The sequence below is a fragment of the Thamnophis elegans genome, chromosome 16 (genome assembly GCF_009769535.1).
Source record: "Thamnophis elegans isolate rThaEle1 chromosome 16, rThaEle1.pri, whole genome shotgun sequence".
Taxonomy (NCBI): Eukaryota; Metazoa; Chordata; class Lepidosauria; order Squamata; family Colubridae; genus Thamnophis; species Thamnophis elegans.
Window position 1 is genome coordinate 7,494,613 of NC_045556.1, and position 20,020 is coordinate 7,514,632.

The 20,020-nt window shown below is 42.0% G+C and overlaps 1 protein-coding gene across 1 annotated transcript in view; it reads left to right on the forward strand.

Annotated features, from left to right (window-relative positions):
* Positions 1 to 20,020, forward strand: part of ZNF609 (zinc finger protein 609) — a 70,816-nt gene that overhangs the window by 8,248 nt on the left and 42,548 nt on the right. Inside the window, exon 2 of the mRNA XM_032232754.1 lies at positions 11,784 to 12,664. Coding sequence (XP_032088645.1) covers positions 11,915 to 12,664 — 750 coding nt within the window. The 5' untranslated portion in view covers positions 11,784 to 11,914. The remainder of the gene's footprint in view (positions 1 to 11,783; positions 12,665 to 20,020) is intronic.

The window sequence follows — 20,020 nt, forward strand, 5'->3', positions numbered from 1 at the left end:
CGTCTGTCCCCTTCAATCTGATGTTGGAATTTTTAACCGGAGTGATGGCATAATGGGTACCTGGGTACTCATTGGGTTCATATTTTACCCCTGTTTGGATGACCTTTTCATCGCAGTTCCCTCAATGGAAAAATAATTGAATTAGCTTAACTCCGATTCCTTAGAGATTGCAACTTTGTGATAAACATAAAGAGCTCCCTTGTTCCCTCCAGGTGAATACTACTTTTCATTCCAGACTGCTCCAGTTGCTTCTGCTCTCATTACAGGAATAGATAGACTCCAGGATCTGAATAACCCTGATAGTCCTATGCAGGGGGAAGATCCCCGAAATGGTGATTTGTAGTAATCTATTCTAAACACACACACATCAAGTATAGTTCCCAAAGAGCCAAACAGAGAGAAGATACCCATAGATGTCACCTGAGCAGGATGTCATTCTGTGTCTCTTGGTTCACTACCTAGGGCCCAGTCTAAGGCCTTCCTCCTGCCAATCAGTTGCTCAGAGATTCAGGCAGTGTATCAGGAGTCATTTAACTTGAAGCATCTGGTGAGGGGAAAGGATTTCCTAAGAAGGATGGACAATGCTATAGACAAGTCTGGCATCACTCCCCCATCCCCCGGGAGGCATGAGGTCAATGGGCCTTTTAGAAGGAGGCAAATCACTTAATGAGGTAAGCAGAAGACCACGTAAACCAGAGATCCCCACACTTGACAACTTTAAGAGTTGTGGACTTCTTGCTGGAGAATTCTGGGAATTGAAGTCTTAAAGTGGCCAAGTTTGGGGACCTCTGATGTAAACAATGAACACAACTGGCTCAGCCACCAGAGTACACCACAGTCAGAGCAGACATTTTACCCAAAGGTTTTTCCAGAAGATAACAGAGATATTCAGTTTATTATTGATCATCTTCTTTGCAACCGAGGAGAGCAGGCAGGTGAGCCATTTCTCATTTTTCCATGATGTCAGAGCAGAGGAGATAGATGATCTGCTAATGTCATGGCCAGAGGGTTTGCTCTACACTATTTCACCGGCATAGATCGTGTCCAGAATAGCATAAAAGATGAAGCTTCTCAAGGCATGAGTAATTGTGATCGTCCCCTTCTGGCTCAGGAGCCTGTACTTCTCTGTATAGATGTCAATAATTAAGAAGCTTCTTTTTGGCAAAGCAGAATCGCTGGAAGGAGGGAGCCATTCTTCACCCAGACAAAAAATGACTTCGGGATTGTGCTTGGAAGTTGAACGGGGGGGGGGGGGGCTTAGTGAACCCCAGTTTTTAGATTTCATAGTGAAGATTATCTGCTGGAAAGATACACCAGCTGATCTGGCAAATGTTTTGACTGATAGTGAAGGAGAAGGAATCTAGAATACTGGAAATTCTGGGGTTCCTATAAGGTGTTCTAGATAAAATGCTGGTATCATATACCCTGACAAGGCAAGCTTGCCACCATTCAAATTATATTTTTGGATGGGTAGGGAAATTTTCTTTCAGGCTACAAGCTCGTGTTCCTTTTCTCAGGGGGTTTGGCTTTTATTTCTTGCCCAGTTGTTCTCCGTTTCTCATCATGGGATTTAACATTGGTCCTCAGGATGTTGACCCCAATTCCTTTTGAGCCAATTAAGCATATCTTTACGAGCATCCTATTTGGAAAGCAGCCTTACGCATGGTCTTAGCCTCCGCTAGGCAGCTTAGTAAACTGACAACCCCTATCAGTGCAGGATGACCTGGGTGCGTTCCATTGGGGAAAATTAGTGTGAAGACCAGATCCTGCCTTTCTTTATGTGCAAGATCAATTTAATTATTCATTGGGCACAGGAGATTGCTCTTCCAAATGTTTACCCAAATCCTGTTAATCCTAGAGAGCAAGATAGTTTATCTGTCTCCTAAAGAGCAGGCAATCCAGGGAGTTTTGTTTCTTATTCTTCCATCCGCAGATGGGTTAAGGAGTCCATCGTGTGGGCTTGTAAGTTAGCAATAGACAGTTACGGGAGACATCATTGCTATCTCCATTAAGGGAATACCAGCCTTATTGGCATGGATTCCATTAGTAGAGAATCGCAAAGCAGCCACATAGTTAGAGACGTCTGCCTAAACATTAAAATTGGCAACTACCCCCTTCCCCCCACTATAATAGAGCCCATTCTTGCAGCTCTACTTTCAGAAGTGACCAAGAATGGCACTTGGATTTAGTATGAGATTCCTTTCAGCTACAGTCCCACCCCGGTAAGATCTCGTTCTTCAAGTCATCTGCCCAAGTATTCGCTGGAAGGATCTTGTTTCATGCCAAATGGTGAGCCTTCTGCGTTCCGATTTTTAAGATACACAAGCCATAGAGAATCACGATGCGTGCTGTGAGCTGTTTGTTGGATAATAAAGTGTTCTGTTTATGCTACCTTTTGGCTGGAGTCAGTTCCTGCAGTTGAGAAGCAGGGCTTAATCTCTGTGGGGTAGCTGCTGCTGCTACCTTTTTTTTTTTTAAGCCAGAGAAAATGAAGTTAAGCCTTTCTTTCTAGGTCCATCTTTAATGACTGGAAGGGCATCTTCACAGAAAATGCAAGTGTTAATTTACAGTAGAAAATACCATGAGGTGACAGTGTTTTTGTTGGCATTGGCAGCTTTCCTGGGTTTTGCACTGACCCTCTCAGTCACAGTGGAGTGAAAAGCAATTGTCGGATGGCTGAAGATACTCGGCAGTTATAAATACCAGTTTGTTGTGCGCATTGTCTTTTGGCCATTTTTATATTTCAGGTACACTCTTGATATGTAGAGCAGCTGTTTAAGCTTAGTTAAAAAATATTAAACATCTCTACACCCCCCCCTTTCAGAAACTGCGGTGTTTCATGATATCAGAAGAAAAATCAAAACAGAACTGCAGTTAAAAGTATAAAATAGGATTCTCATGTGTTTTAGCTGTCTCAAACCTGTTTTTAAAATAGCCCATATTTAGAAATCAAATAATGTTTAATTGTACCTTTTATGATATTACTTAGTTGCATTAAAGTAGCCAAAATGGAGATGTTAATAAGATGAACATTTTTTTTGCATGGTTTAAATATTGATTTTTGTGCTATTTTACTGTTCTGTCCCGATTGTTGTTTATACCCTGAATATGAAGATACATTAGGACTGGGTATGTTCTTTTGTATACATGAAAGAAATCCATATTCTGCTTTCAGAATAAACCATGCTTATTAAGTTAGCAACTTAATTTAGTTCACATGCATATGTGTTTGCTTTATAAAATTTATAATATTTTGCAGAATGGAAAAAGAATATGTGCCTTGGGGCAATGGGACAGTAGGAATAAAACCTGTGGAAAAAGAAAAGAAACTAATGTTACTTTAAACAAAAACTCTTCATCTACGCATTGTTTAGAGTTGTCTGGCTCGTTTTCTCTTTTCCTTTCATTAACTAAAGAGGAAATGTGTATATTATAGACACATGGTGTATTTCCTTAATATTTACTCTCTTTCATCCTCTGGTTCTCTTGTATCTTTTAAAATAAGTCTTTCTTTGTATCAAACATGTATATAAACAATACCATCCTCCCCTCCTCCCCTCTCTCTGTGTTTTAGACATTAAACTTATTTTTAAGACGTCATTTGTTCAAACATGGGGGGGGGAGATCTGAATTTTATTGTTTTTATTTTTCACATGCTAATTATTTAACTGATATATTAAGTAGTTTGGGGCCTGCTACAGTTTGTAATTGTTATGTTTTAGTCATATTTACATTGATTTGGTTGCAGCCATGCAAAAACGAAGAAATCTTACACATCATTAGTATAGTGCATTTAATTCACGCATGTGGTTAATCCAGTAAAATAGATCTCTTGCCTTTCATTGCAATGTGGGGGGGGGGGTGTGTCCACATATAGTTGTCATGTTCTCCATTCTATCAAATGAATGGGAACCCTACAGATAATGGTGGTCAGGAGTGGGGATTCCATTGCAACGAAGAGGGTAGCTTTCTGCTTCAGGGCAAAAACATTTTTTTTCCGCTGCAGTTTTTACTTCCTCATATCATGACAGGAGAAGATGACAAGTGCAGGTAAACAGTCTACTATTACATACAAAGCCCATCTCGTTCCAACATGCCTCATTTAATTACTTGCTGAACGAATGGAACTGCAGCTGTTAGCCAACCTAGCAATCGTTTTTTATGTCTAGAATCTGGTTTGGCTTTACTGCATATTTATTGTCTTCCCTGAAGGCACCAAGGCATCCTGAGCTGCCCATTTCTGAACTCCCCGAAGAAACCTTCAGTTCAACCTCTCTACTGCCCACCCCTAGTGGGGTTGGAAGGAGTGAATAGGTGTTTTCAGGGACATACCTTGTCTGAGGTCACCATTAAACCTGGTGTGCCTTGTTCACTCCTCTGCAGGCTGGCACGTTAACTGTTGCTTGTGACTTATTAGGCTTATTTCTGCTTAACCTGTCTTTGCCCAGGATGTTTTCCACTTGGCAATACTAAATAATAACAAGCCATTATTATAATTGCTTTTCCTTGGATGCTCAGTGGCATGGAACAGGCATTTATCTTTAAGCCCCATAACTATGCGAAGTATAACTATGTGTTTATAACTGCTGCAAAGAGGACTGGAAGATACTTTTTTTGTATTTTTCCTTCTTCTTTCTTTTCAATTTTTGGCTTGCCAGCAATACATATGAAAGGGTTCTTGTTGTTTACAAGGTGAACATGAGCCCACAGTGTGATGCGGCTCTTAAAAAGGCAAATGCTATCTTGGGCTACATTAACAAGACCATTCGAGTCCAGATCAAGCCATGAGTTCTCCTTTGCTAGAGATGAAAGCAGGGGTGGGCTTCAAAAATTTCAGCAACAGGGTCTCTGCCCGGTTGCTTGGTAGGCATGGCCTAGTCAGCCTCCAGCACCACGATGGGGAGGCCATTTTTGCCTTCCCCAGGCTCCGGAGGCTTTCCTTCAGCCTCTGGGAGGGCGAAAACTGACTCTGGAGGCTGGAAGTGGAACTTCCAGGAGGCCCATTTTTCCCCCTCCCCGAACCTCTGTGTGCGGGCCCTGCACTTATCTCGCATCCAAAACAGGCCATGTGGTGACTCCTTGGAGGGGAGGGGCAGCGTGGTGGTGGTGGTGGGTAGCCAGGATTGGGATTTGGAGGTTCTCTGAACTGGCTATAACGTTAACTACGGGTTCTCCTGAACCTGGGCAAACCCGTAGCAGCCCATCCCTGGATGAAATTGAAGTTGGATGGGTAATCTGTTACAGGCCACTAATGGTTCCAGTAAGAGCAGGGTTGCAGCAGATAACCTTCCTAAGATCCCTTCCTATTACGATTCCGGGATTCCTTGAGGTAGCTTCCTTCTCTGAGGAGAAAGGATCTAGAGTGGAAATGACGTAAGCGGGTTGTGTGAACACAGCAGCATCTCTATCATTTCATTAATTGGATTACATGTTTTTATGTCAAAACGTAGCCTTAAAGTAAGAGATGATGAAGTATTTCGTCTGTTTCCCAGTCATTTAATTTCAGAAATGGCAAGATGGGCCCATCTCGAGGGTCAATTTATTAGGGGCTCTTGTTGTGTAAACCTGAATAGAGGTGAGGCTTGGCTAGAGAAGAGGGATAAGAAAACAGTGGGGAGCACAAAACCCAAGAACCACCTTGTGAGACCAGATCAGAATTCTTCATTCAGCATCCTAAATCCAATAAAGGCCGAACAGATGCTCCCAAGAAGCTCACAAAAAGGGAATCAAAGCAATCACCTTCCCCCTTTGTTGTCTTCCACTAAAAGGCATTCAGTGGCATGCTGCCTCGCAATTTGGAAGTGTCAATTAACCTTCATGGCTAATAGAGTTTCATGCTCTAAATATTCTTATTTAGAGCATTCTGTTCCATTAGGTTCTTGTGTGTTCATCAAATACGCAACTTAGTTTGGAGCAGCCGCAAAGGAGAACTCCCAAGATTATATGCACAGTGCAGAATGAAGAAATCTGCCATGTGGGATGAGCTGTCATTTAAATCGTCATCTTCCCAACTGATAGCTGGAAACGTTGAGATTCATTTAAGCTAAAAGCAATCCCATCTTTGAACATTTGAACAGGGAAAAAAGTATTTATTTATTAAATTTGTTTGCCGTCCATCTCGCCACAATACATAAACTGCACATTTGTACTGGAAAAAAAAGCCATAATAAATTCAAGAAGCAGATTGTCTGATAATTTAGGCAAGTTGAAACCTCCTTGGGCATAAATAAGACCTTTATCCATAAACCTGTTATTACCATATCTGATATTTGGGGCAGTGTAACCTATTGCCTCCTGTATTCTGATTTACAACATTGATTTTAAAACAATTAGGCTTCTTTTTCAGACCATACAAACTCTCCTGAAGTCTTGCTGTTTATTTGGACTCTCATTTACAACAGCGCCATATAGTTAGTAATATGCATAAGCATAACTCAGAAGCTGGCTGTTGGACATATTTTATAACTGTCGTTATTTGCGTCAGAAAGCATTACCCCCCTGACACAAAGTAAACCTGCCCTTTTATTACTTTTTAAGTACTCCCTGCTCCACCTTGTACCCTGGTGATAATCCATCTGTTGTGCGCTAAAGAAATTGTCATAGAGAGAGGGAGTAGAGTAAAATCCTCTCTGTGGTTTTGTTTGCGGACTTTTTGATGTGTAATTAATTTCTCAGATGAGAAGCTGGAGAAATAATGACTCAGGCGGACCTTTCGTAATTACGACGATTTATGTAAGATTATTCTAAGTCACGGACAGGTGTGGATAATCCTGTGTGGACATTTCATCCTTTATTTCAAGCTTGCCTCTCCCTGTACATCCCCATCTTTGTGGCCGGGCATCCATATTATAGGCAAGGCCAAGGGATTGGGGGGATGGGGGTTGCAACAGCACATTTTTGTAGTCCGAGGGGGATCTGCCTCAGAGAGAGAGAAGCAAAGGCTCCCCCCCCCCACTGCCTCCCCCTGCCAGCAGACAGTTCCTTGAACGAAAAGCAGCAGCGAGTTAGGAAGCTCCTTTGTGCAGATTCCTTCATCTCCTTCTGGCTGCCAGCTGGCTTTCATTCAACATTGTTTTCATCGCTGGAGAGAGCGCAAGAGAGAGAGAGAGAGCAACATCTTAAAAAGGAGGCTACAAAAAGACATGGGAGTTGCTCAGGGAAAAAGAAGAGAGAGAGAGAGAAAAGGGAAAGGTTGGAGCTAAACAAAGCAGCTGGAGGGAGCTGGGCTCTGTAGTGTGAGGAGCTCGGAGTGCAGCAGCTTCCTCCTCTGCCAAGCGAGATGCATCCCCCTGAGTTTCTTTAGTCAGGAAACAAAAAAGAGAGCCTGTTCTCAAGGTGGTGGATAGAGGAGAGCCGTGGGCTGGCTGCCAACCCCAGGATGACGGGAGGAGCGACCCTAGAATACAGCAGCTGCTGCTCGGGCTTCCACAGCCGTCTCCGGAAAAGTAGGCACGTCAGAGGCTGGATGGGGTTAACGGAACAAGGTCCCGGGTTACGTGGAATTACTCTGGGCCCTCCGAAGTAGGTCTGTTACAATTGTCAAAGGAGGAGGAGGAGGAGGAGGCAGATCCGTCTCAAAAACTGCTTTGTTCTGCTCTGATTGCTCTTCGCTTGTTTTCCTGGGGATCGCCTGGAGCCAGAAATGCATGCAAGCTGGTATGTTCTGGCCCTGGGAAAAGACAAGGCAACCATCTGAAATCCCGTGTGAGCCTTGGCCATGCTCTGGAGCCGCGGTTGCCTGGTGCTGGAGATTTTTTCCACCGTTTCTGTTGTTCCTCAGCGATGGCATTCCTGAAAGTTAATCAGGTTGAAAATTGCTGTGGGTAATGTCTGGAAGCAACTAGAATTCCGCTTTGAATGTAGCTGGTAAGAGACATTCCCTTTGTATGTAGCTGAAATTGCTGGTGGGATCAATCCATCTCGCAGTGTCACATCATTCCCAGTTGGCTTCTCTTTGCCTCTTACTTCTCCGCCAAAGGTCAGCGATAATGCAGGCCGTTCGTGATCAGCGAGAGAGCGGAAACTCTGCGAAAAGTCAAAACGAGCCTTTGCGAGATCTGACGGAGGTGTTCTTCGTTAGAGGCCGCAGTTTGGAAGTCAACTTTCAAGTTGCTCTTTAGTGGCATGACTCTTTCTCGGAATGCAGATGCAGCTGGTGGTGGTTTCATGCAGCCTTTAATGGAGTTAAATTATTTATGTCTGGCCCTGCATATGTGTGGTTTTCCCAAGTGAGAAGCTGTCTCTCTCAGTATTTCTGTTCCAAGACTTCCCTTAGAATCCTGTTGGAAGGCTGCCAGTTGTACAAGTGGATACATGCAATTTCTGGTTTGCACGGGTAGAATGCTGCATGGCAAGAAGGAAATGGAGGAGAATTCCTTTGCTTGGACTGATTTCTTCCCCATCTGATCTCCGTAATTTCTTGGGGTTTGGATGCTTATTTCTGGTTTCTGTACTAGACGTTCTGGAGGGGCAATGGGCCACAAGCTGCAGGCTAAGGTACAGTAGGATAAATAGGATGTATCATTTCAGACATCTGGCTGAATCCACAGTGCACAGATTTTATTAGTTAGGTTTTCCAGCTATAATTTTCAACAAAACAAAATATTGGGACTTGCATGTAATATACAAGAGGCAAATTTCTGCTTTATTTCTGTTGTTATTATATGCTCCCATATGAAAGTGATCTGTCATGTTTAAAGTAAAAATACAGCAAACTAAAAAATACAGTCAGGTTTTCAGACATACGTTCAATAAAACTATACATATTTTTAATAGGATAATAATATATGTGATAACCAGGACACAACTCTAAGGTACATGGTAGCAAATTGCAACTTGAAGGCTGTCTGGAAGAATCCCATGTCAGTTGCCTTCTACAATGATGCCAATATAGCTGCCAACCTGATGTTGGAGGAAAGGCTGTTCCAAGCATAGGGGGCACCACAGGGAAGTACCCCTAGCCTCTCATAACCCTTTTCCACCTAGGTTATGTGAGCACCCATTTCTAATTGGATGAGAGTATCCTGAAGATACTTCAGAGCTAAGTTCATAAGATCTTGTAGGTTAAAACTAGCACCTATTTAAAGCCAATATAACACCTGAAATATAAGTATAATATGGTTGTAGCAATCCCATTTGCTACTATATAGGCTACTGCATTTTGTACCAATTCCAGTTTCTGAGTAGTCTTCAAAAGTAAGATCAAGCACACTGTAGTAATCTTACTGATGTTGAGGACGTCCTTAACAAGAGTTTTGGCAGAAATTATTCACACACTCATACCTACACAACCACACCCAAAGAAGCCTAGACAGGCATGGATCTAAATCACCAGAAGTGGAATTCATATTATGAATCCTAATTCGTATTAGTACTCCACCCATTGTGGTAAGCATTTGGTGGCACTGAGAGACCTTTGATGGCACAGTGGTTAGAATGCAGTATTGCAGGCTGATTCTGTCGACTGCCAGCAGTTTGATTTTCACTGGCTCAAGGTTGACTCAGCCTTCCATTCTTTTGAGGTCTGTAAAATGAGGGCCCAGATTGTTGGGGGCCATAAGCTGACTCTGTAAACCTCTTAGACAGGGCTGTAAAAGCACTGTGAAGTGGTATATAACTCTAAGTCAGTGGTGGGTTGCCAATTTTTTTACTACTGGTTCAGGCACGCTCACACACGCGTACAACACTTTTGCACATGCGCAAAAGTGTCCAGGTGGGTGAGCGGAGCCTCCCACTGCCGTTACTACCGGCATTTGTGAGATATAAGAAAAAACAACATCAGGTCATATTTATTTGCAATGTGTTGTTTTCTGCAATGAGTGTCAAGATATGATTGCCATGGAGGATATTTACTTTTTAGTACTGACAGTTGGTTGGCATGAAGATAGTTTACACTCCCTGGTTGTTGTTTTTTTGCCAGGTGTGCAATATTCAGATCTGAAGCAGGAAAGGAATTCCAGATCCAGCAAGGGTGGATTTACTGTGCCTGCCAGCAGCTCCTTAAAGATGCTGGTTTTCCCCACCCTCTGAACTGTAGCTGAATGGTAAACATATTTTCCAGAGACCATGTGTAAGTCTGGAAAAAAGCATATCTTCTTTAAAGAACCTCTGGCAGATACAGTAAATACATCAACCACATCTGAAGCTCCATTCCTGCTTTGGAGCTGAGCACTGCATGCCAGATTTTTGACCTGTTAACATAATCAGGACTGAAATGCAGCTCTTCAAATTCTGTCATCTGCCATTTTTCAGTATGACAAGTTAATTTGGTGTATTGCAACATTCGTCCCTTAAAAAGCATGATGCTTTATTCTGTGTTTTAAAACAAATCGGCCTTGGGATCAAAGTAATTGTCGTGAGTTCTAAAGACTTATTAAACCAAGGTGGTTTAATTATTAAGAGTAACCACCTTATTAACTTGGTTTAAGATAAACCATGCGTGCAGTCTCCTGATGCATGCATGAAGTTGGATTTGGGCTATATTTAATACAACAGTGCTTCTGAGCAGGCATCCTTCTGCAAATATTAATTCCCACAAGCCTTTTCAATTTGGCAGAAATGTCTGTGGAATGCTGTAATTTCTCTTCCAACCGCTTGAACAACGGCGGAAAAAAAAGAGAGAAAGAAATTGCATGATGTTCAAGGAGTGTTAGTATGCACAGGTTCCTCCTCTTCTGACTGTAGGACATGTTTCTTGTTCCATTACTACATAAAAGATGGGACACGTCGATAATCCATTTTGTGGCTCTGCCCCTTCTCTAAAACTACTCCAGATAGGAAAAAAGGTTGCTTCTGATCTCATTAGGAGGAATAAAGGCTTAGGGACAAGATGTGACAAGCCAATCAGCCAGAATATTTCAGGGAGACAAATAGCAGTACTGTAAGCTATGTACTCTATCAGAAGGTGGGGTAGTGAGCGGCTGCTGTTTTACAAAGCCATTCCTGATTCTGCAGCTGCTTATGCTTCTGCATTTATCTACGGTAAAGGCAAAATCACTGCTGCGTTGTTTTTTTAAAAAAAAATTCCTGCTCTAATACCAACTCTCGGCTCCTGAGGTTAAAAAATCTCCATAATGATCTGTTGGAGAGCAGATTGTTAACAGCCAAAGTCAGAGAATCTATGGGGGAATGAATGGGAAACAGTGCAGCTACTGCAATCATGTGAATTAATTGCTAATATTATACCTTGTTCCTTCCTCCTGATCTATTTTACCAGCCTGCATCCTTGTGCTACCAAAACATAATCTTCATGCTTCGTGGAATTGAGTTGTACCTTAGGGAAATGTCCTTGTCCTTTGGATCCTGTATTCATTTTATGTATACCATGTAACTAGTGGGGGGGAAAGAAAGGTATGCAGTCTAAGCTATACAGGACAGATAAACTATAGTAGAAAACAAATTCTTTGCACGGAGAATGTCTCATATGCATTCCCAGGCTGCTCTAATTTAAAAAAAAAAAGTAAATGAAGGGAAGCTTAGAGACCGTGGAGAGCAGCTGCCCATTGTAATACACTTATTGCCTAAATTTATAAAAAATGTTTGACTTGATGTTAGAGTAGAGTCCTTAATCCCATGAAAATAGTTTAATGTGATTTGACCTTCAAATTTTTCTTTTAGCCTGAAATTAAAGCAGGAATGGCTAATGATATTCAGTTACTCTGCCTGAGCATTTTACACCTGCATGTAAAATCCTTTCCCATATTTTTGTATGTTGTGTATGGTTTTAGAATACGCTTCCTAAAGTATAGCAATGTAACATATGTTGTCCCTGCTTTTCCTTTCAGCCATTATGTTATCACCCGGGTGCTTCTTGATTACTGGAGGCTTGAGAACATAGCTGAAGCTGCTACTTCACACCCCGAGGCTGAAGGAGCAGACAAGAGGCTTGAACCTTGAGGTGGTGGTTAACTCTAAGATGTCCTTGAGCGGTGGAGCTACCGGAGGGAAAGGAGTGGATGCAAACCCAGTTGAGACATATGACAGTGGGGATGAATGGGACATTGGAGTAGGGAATCTCATCATTGACCTGGACGCGGATTTGGAGAAGGACCAACAGAAATTAGAAATGTCTGGCTCCAAGGAGGTGGGCCTGCCAGCCCCAAATGCTGTGGCGACATTACCAGAGAACATCAAGTTTGTGACTCCAGTGCCAGGTCCACAGAGCAAGGAAGGGAAATCCAAATCCAAACGGAGTAAGAGTAGCAAGGACAACGGCAAGGCTGCCCCGGGATCCTCCCTGTTTACGCCAAGTGAAGGGACCACTGGCAAGAAGGAGGTTCAGGGGCGCTCAGGGGATGGTGTGAACACTGGGGGTTTGGTGGCCACCATTGCCCCCAAAGGCTCTGAGAAATCAGCCAAGACTTCTCGCAGCGTGGCGAACTCCAAGAAGGAGAAGGAAGGTGGCTCTTCCAAGAGTAAGAAAGAAAGGAGTGAGGGTGTGGGTGCTCCCGCAGAAAAGGAGCCCACTGTACTCCAACCTCTTGCCTTGGCGGTCAGGGTGGGGCAATACGATGGTGGCCAAGGATCGGATCCTACCGCTGCCGCCGAGCAGCTTGGAGGTATAGCTATTGACACAGGATCTGCGCTCAATCCCTTGGGAGTTAAATCAGAACTGGAAGACGGGGACAGCGAGTGCCGACAGCTCAAAAAAGTCAAATCGGAGAAGGTAAGACACAGGTTGGTTTTCCGGGGGTGTGTGTGTGTGTCCTTGGATGCTGCTTTTGCTTGAAACCCAAGGGATTATTAATATCCACATATAATAACGGGCAGAATACGCTGTCCCGTAGCTGGTTTGCTATATGGTGTCACTTGTTCTGGAATCTTGATAGTTAAGTGGATGTCGTCCTTTTGTCCAGAAGAACTGGAAGGCTGATTTTGTCGTTTTTTTTTTAATCTGCTGACGTGAATGGTTGCTTCTGAAAGGCAATTGATGGAATGATGAAGATGTAGCTATTTATAGCTCTTTGTTGCTGCTAGACAACCTGGGACCTTCCTATCCTGTTCCTTATATTGTTTGCATGGAATTACAGTGACTCTAGTGATACAAGCTTTAGTCTGTAACCCGGCCTGTTTATCCAAAGGCAGGTCTCTGGAGAGGAAGGAAAGAGTCATGGCAGGTAGTCCTTGGTTAACAACGGTAATTGGGACCAGGACTTCAGTCGCCAAACAAAGCAGTTGTAAAGTCCCGTGTCTTGTGACCACTCTGACAGTCCCCTATTGCAGCCGTTAAGCACGGATCATGAATTGTTAAGCAAAGGCCTCATTATTAGATTAGATTACTTTATTTGTATGCCGCCCTTTTCCCTGAGGGGACTCAGGGCGGCTCACAATTCTAGGGAAGGGGGGAAAAACAAACAAAATACAGAACATAAAAATCATACACAGCTAAAAAACACAACAATCATACCATTCGGAGTGGGGCTGCAAGTCTTTAGCCCCAGGCCTGTCGGGACAGCCAGGTTTTAAGGGCTATGCGGAAGGCCTGGAGGGTGGTGAGGGTACGAATCTCCACGGGGAGTTCATTCCACAGGGTCGGAGCAGCCACAGAGAAGGCCCTCCTCCGGGTAGTCGCCAGTCGACACTGGGCGGCTGATGGTATTCGGAGGAGGCCTAGTTATTATAACCTTTCCCAACTATCAGTGGAAAAGACAGCAGGAAGTTGCACATCCCATGTAGCAGTCTGGCCTGTTGGTAAGTGGTGGCTCTCAGGTGGGCAGGTTGCGTGGGTGGCTAGTGCAGCGGGGGTGGGGCTGGGGGTAGTTGCTGCTGGGTGGGCAAGACTCATCAGAGTCTCTTGCAACTTTCCCTGCTAGCTTCCCATTAATTTTCTTTGTGGAAAGTCGATAGGAAAGGTTGCAAACGTCGATCCCGTGGCCGTGGGACAGAGCAGCCATTGACAGTGCCAAGGTCACAGATTTTAGCCACGTGACAAAGGTGGTGCTCGACGGCTGGAACATAGAGGTCCAGTCATGAGTTCCACTTGTTCAGCACCATCATAACTTCAAGCAGTTGCCGAATGAGTGGTCATTAACCGAGGACTAGCTGTATTCCTAGGAAAATCAGAAGGAACGAACAGATAAAGCTTCTCGGTTGCGTCAAAATATTTTAAAAGCAGACTGTGTGCTTAGAAGCTTGTGTGAGCTGTATAACTTGATATATTATTTCTGCCTCTGCATCTCCCAGCACATCTGTGAAGTGTCAACTGCCCGTACTGAATTATTTATAGCAGTGTACTGTTTTTGAGGAGAAAAGAGCATCTTCATGGATTGTGCATAAGGCTTACTTGACCTTTCAGGTGCTAGTCTAGGAAAGGCTTAAAGCTAATGGCTTTCAGAGAATCAGATCTGTAGCCCAGCTGATAGCTTATTACTTTCTTCTGCCTAGATTCTGGAAATAGCAAAGCTTTAGGTATGTACGCATTGCCTGGTTTTAGCTTTATTATTATTTTTATGTGGAAAACATTGATATGGGGAAGCAGAGAAAAATGCACATCAACAACCTACATATCTCATAAAGGAAACAAAAATCTACCACTTGGGTTTACAGTTGAATCAAGAGACTTCAGATAGGATTTATGAATACTTGCTTCTCCACTATAGAATAGTAGCCATTCCCAGCCTGATGCCTTCCAGATGGCTGCTGAAGTGGGACTGAGCTCTTGCTTACACTGTAAAAAAAGCGGGGAAACGCCTATTCAGTATCATTTTCTCCAGAGTGCTGTCAAGGTTCATCACTTTCCTATCATGGTTTTTATGGCGAGAGCTATTTGTGGAGGAAAAAGAAAACAGACTCTGGTTTAAGTGCTGTGGGAGCCTCGTGATAGTTAATAGCTGAAATCTGCATTTGCAGGATGCTTGTATAAGAAGGGAAAATTAGTATCTTTATATTTTAATTTATTTCCCTTTCTATCAATGGAATGAGCTAGAATATACTTTGGTATACAACTAGCTTATATTGAAGGATTGGCAGATTTTTTTAAAAAATAGAGATGTTTGTTCGCTGTATGTTTATTGTCCTACTAGTTTAGTTTACTACTGAGCTAGTTTACCTCTTTCCTATTGGTTATAGGTAATAATTTGTGTTTATATTGAAGTTTACTGTCATTATTTCTGTACGGTATAAAGAAAAAAAAAGACTGGCTGTGTTATGCCTTTTTTCAACCAACAGATGTGTACAGAAAACTAGTGTGGCAGTTCTGTAATATGTGGAATTTAGATTCCAGATTCTGAAACAAAATTGATTAGCCCTGTCAGATTGAGCATAAAGCTGGTTCTGCTTTTTTATAGCAATGAAAATGGCCTGTGGTAAGCCTAATAGGAAAACACGTCTTATAAGAGTCTTGCTTGTTTTCTCCTTCTATCTCCAGGCAGCACATCCAATGGGAGCTGTATTCCAACTTACCTGGAGGGCAAGGATTTAAGAAAAACTGTTTGGCTTGAATTTGGCAATAATGCATGTCTTTATAAAATTGGAGTAGCAACAGAGTTCATTTCAAGGCACCTTAGCAGAATCCTATCCATTAGATTTGGCCCTGAATGGAAAATGAAATAGTTGGGGAAAGGTTTTCCAAGAGAGACTTTGCAGATCCTACTCATCCTTGTAAATCTCTCCCCCAGGCTGTTGTGTTAATTGGGAGATAGATGTTTGTATAAAGTATAATGCCAATATTGGGGGGGGGGGTGTCTTTTTCTTTTGTGACAGGCTCTTTTGCCCATGACCTTGGAAAAGAAATAACTGGAAGATCAGAGGCCTGATGTCTGAGCATAATGCCACTTCACTTCCTTCTGCCAGCTCCGAGATTGTGTGGCTGGCAGCTGGCAGTACTCTGGCTATGTCCTGCTTGTGCTGATAATAGCACAATAAATGGCAGTTTCTTGCTGTGGGGCAACAACTTCTGTAGTGTCTGTGAGAGTAGGAGGAACAGCCTAGTGGACTGGCAGCTCCATCTGTTATCATTGTTCTTTGCTGTGACTGTCTGCTTGGTTTAGGATAAATGGAGAACAAGGGATGACCAGTGGACAATACAGCTTCCCTCCCCTCTTTGCTTCTGTTGCAGCTTTGTTTTAATTTAAGAGTGATGGGATGGGATGGAGAGAAAGCATCCTCCTCTGAGATGGGATGGGATGCTGACCTGATGCTATTAAATGGAGGAAGATAGGATTTTAATAAGCTTCTTCTAGAGGTATGTATGGACAGCTGGTTTTGCACATACATATAATGTTCTGAATGCATTTTTTGTCATAGTTTAGGATTAGGAGACTCAGTTACTCTCCTATTAAAAATTATAGTTGGGGAGAGGGACCAATTCCAATTTCCGAATCAAAGCATTTCATACTGTATGTCAGTATTTATAGGCCCAGTTGAGATTATCACAGTCTTAAACTGGGGGTAGAAACTCTCTTCTTTGTGGCAGAAACAAAATGAAAATGTCTAGTGTCACTTTAGAATAAACAGTCGTACTTTGTTCCGTGTGAGTGGGGAAATTTTTAGCTCATTCTAAAATTGGTTAATATCAGAATATGAAACCATTGTATTATTAGTAAAGTTCCTTCATTCTGAATGCACAGAATACATCTTAACTTCTGAAACCGAAAGAGTTGCAAGCTTCAAAAATGTTCTTGTTTGAATTATGAGCTTTTATTTCAGATGTTTTTATTTTATTTCAGTAGGAAAGCTACACCTTTGCTTAGGGGTTATAAAGCAAAAGACAGGTTATGTGAAGGCCAATCTTTCAGGCAAACCAAAATCAAACAACCCCTCCCCCATGTAGCTTCCTTTAAAAAAAAATAGTTGGCACTTGAATCAAAGCTGACTCTTTGATTAAACAATTATTCCTGAAACATGCTAATAATCAGCATTGACCACGAATTTGACCAAGAATGCAGTGTCTGATTTTTTTTAATGTACTAGTTAACAGATAAAAGATAACAGGTAATAGGTAAGAGTTATCTGTTCTGGAAGCAAAGATTTGAATCAAACATATTGAATTGCTAACAATGGACCTCATTTTTTAAAAAGAAGCCTTATCAATAAATATTAATTATAATTTTATTTGCATTTCAGCTGGTATAGAGTTATCCTAGTGGAAGTAGAGTTGGACTTTTTAAACAGCAAAACATGAAGGATCTTCAGGCAGATGGATATAAAGTAAAATACAGTAAATATTTAACACTGATTCAATCCAGTATGTTATATTTATTTTCAATCATCATGTTTACCTTCCCTCCTACTGATGAACATGGCAGTTTTGAAACTATTGCAAAAACCTGTTCCCAAATGATGGCTGCTAAGGGAGAATTGTATGTCCTTCCTTGTTCAAGTAAAGAATTTAAGAACTGCTTCTTTCTGTATGAATTGGGGAAGCTTTAGGAATCTGGTACTTTAAAATTGTAGTACAATTAATAAATCTGCATGTCACAGACAACTGTGGAAGGACCTTCACTCACTGGGATATTTGCAAGATCAAATCAAATTTTATGGTCATAGAGCAGCATTGAAATTGAAAGGCAGCATGGAGAAATATAGTGAATGTGGGAGATGAACAGGTGGAGTCAAATGCATCATCAGTTTGGAATCCTTATGCAGTCACAAGAGACTTAAGTCCAGATCTCTGAATTTTATTGACTCTTATCTACCGCCAGTTTGCCTTGACTGTTAGTATATCAGAGTCATGTGTATAGGTAGCATGTAATAAACTTTTAGTGCTTTGAACTCAACTCCTGTTCCTGGTTACTTGCACCTGACAATGTTGGTGAAAATGAAATTTAATTCATTTCTTTTCCCCCCCAAATATCCTGACTTTTTAAACTACTACTTTTGTGTTTTGCATTATGTGACTTTTTCTGATGGGTATACATCTATTTAAAAATTTTGGAAATATGGCAAGATAAAAATTGTTTGATTCTGCTGGGGTATCCTTCTGGCCCTTTGTTCAGAGTTGTCTGTTTTGAGATAAAAGAGTTGATAAAGACGTTAAAAGTTAACACACTTTAGCTTTCTCTTCTTTTTTCATCTATTTATCTGCTTTCTTATGAAACAGTTAATTCAAAATAGAACTTTAACTCAAATTAACTCAAAATAAAGTTTTCTAGATAAAGCATGCACTGAGATGTGTACGGCATTCAAAGTAAATTTCTGTATTGCTTTCATCTGTAAATGTGGTACCAATTTAATTTGACCTTCACAAGAGCCTCTGTATGTTCAAGTCACGGCCAATGGGCTGTATGTGGCTCTGGTCAGCTATTATAGATAGTCCTCAACTTACAACCACTGTTGCTAAATGAGGTATTTCCTAAGTGAATTTTGCCCCATTTTAAGACCTCTCTTGCTACATTTGATAAGTGAATCACTGGAGTTGTTAACACAGTTATTAAGTGAATCTGTCTTTCCCGTTGAGTTTGCTCATCTGAAGGTCGCCAAAAATGATCACATGACCCAGGGACCCAGCAACCGTTATAAGTATCTGTCAGTTGCCAAGTCTCCAAATTTTGATCAGGTGACCATGAGGCTGCTGTGACGGTCATAAGTGTGAAAAACAGTCATAAGGACTATCTGCAATGCAGCCCCACAAGATCGTTTATTATTGTGTGATTTATGTACTGTACATAAAATATATATTTTGTAGGCAACCCAAGACAATTCCTCTTCACCCAATGCAGCCCAAGCAAGGCCAAAGGGGACACACACCCTGTGTAACTTGAGAGATGAAAGATTACATATTTAAAGTCAAATAAATACTTCTAATGGATGGTGTGGTGTACAATCCCGGGAGCCTAAGTTCACAACAAATCCTTTTTATTATGCTGAAACTATTATGATTAGATAAGCTTCTATCTGTTCTTTTCCTTGAATTCCTAGGGTTTCAACTGGCTATTTACTTACAGTGGATTTATTACCTTTAAGCATTTCTTGAAGCAAAATAGCTATGCCTGAGCTTGCAGATTATCTGGTAGCATGTCCTCTTAATCTTTAAGAGGAATTAAGTTGTACTTGGCATTTTTGTTCACCTATTGAGCCCTTCCCAAGGACCTGAGGTAAGCAGATGTTTATAATAACACCGGCATTGACAGACTCACCATCAGTTAATAGCAAAGGGCAGCTTTACTTGGAACAGCTTACATCCTGTGATGATACCTTTAACACCACCCCAGGTCCTTGAGAAGGATTTGATAAATGGATAAAAATGCCATGCCCAGTCCAAACATTTGGCTGTAACGAACAGTAATAATAATCCGTGCTTCTGTCTGGAAGGAGGGGAGGGATGGTTTTCAAAGCTTGTGCCTTCTGAGTCCCCTTCCTCTCATTTCATCCATACTTTGAAATGATAAAATTTCTAAGTATTCTTCTTCAGCGGTTTGGATACAAGAAGCAATTAGGGAATGCAGCACGGCTGTGAAAGGAGTAACATAACAACACTAGAAATAACTGAGGGGAGCTGACATTTGGAGGGGGGTTCTCACACATTTATCGCTGGAGGGATATGGTGTTTATGGGATTGTTGGAAAAATAATGGGCAAAGCCCTCGCCATAAGCACTTCCGTGTAAAGAAAAGAAAAAAAAAAAGCCAAGCCACAAGCTTTCGATCCCCCTTTTCTCCTGGAGATGTGACAAAAAGGGCAGCAGCTCTGTCAGAGACAATTTCCCAAGCCATCAATTTCCTTCCTTCTAGCCAGGCAACTGCTCCCGATGACAAGGGCTGAAGGCCAGCGAGCTAGAGTAGAGGCATGCTTATCGTGCTATGGTTTCCCGCTAAGTGGTGCCAGTCAGTTGCTGTGATTCTAAAAATGCCAGCAGCAGTAAATATACCCGTTCCTACTAAAAACAGTTTGTAGCCAAGCAGATAATACACTCAAGTCTTGACTGCTGTTGGTATTCACATTTACTCCCCCCCCCCCCTTTCCACCTATCGGTCCAAAAGGCTATTCGTGGCTAGAATTCCCAATGCGCCTGATACATTTTGAGGCCAGTAGTTTTTGCAAAGAGGCCAGGAATGATCTGTGGTGGTGTTACAGTAGTTGCACTC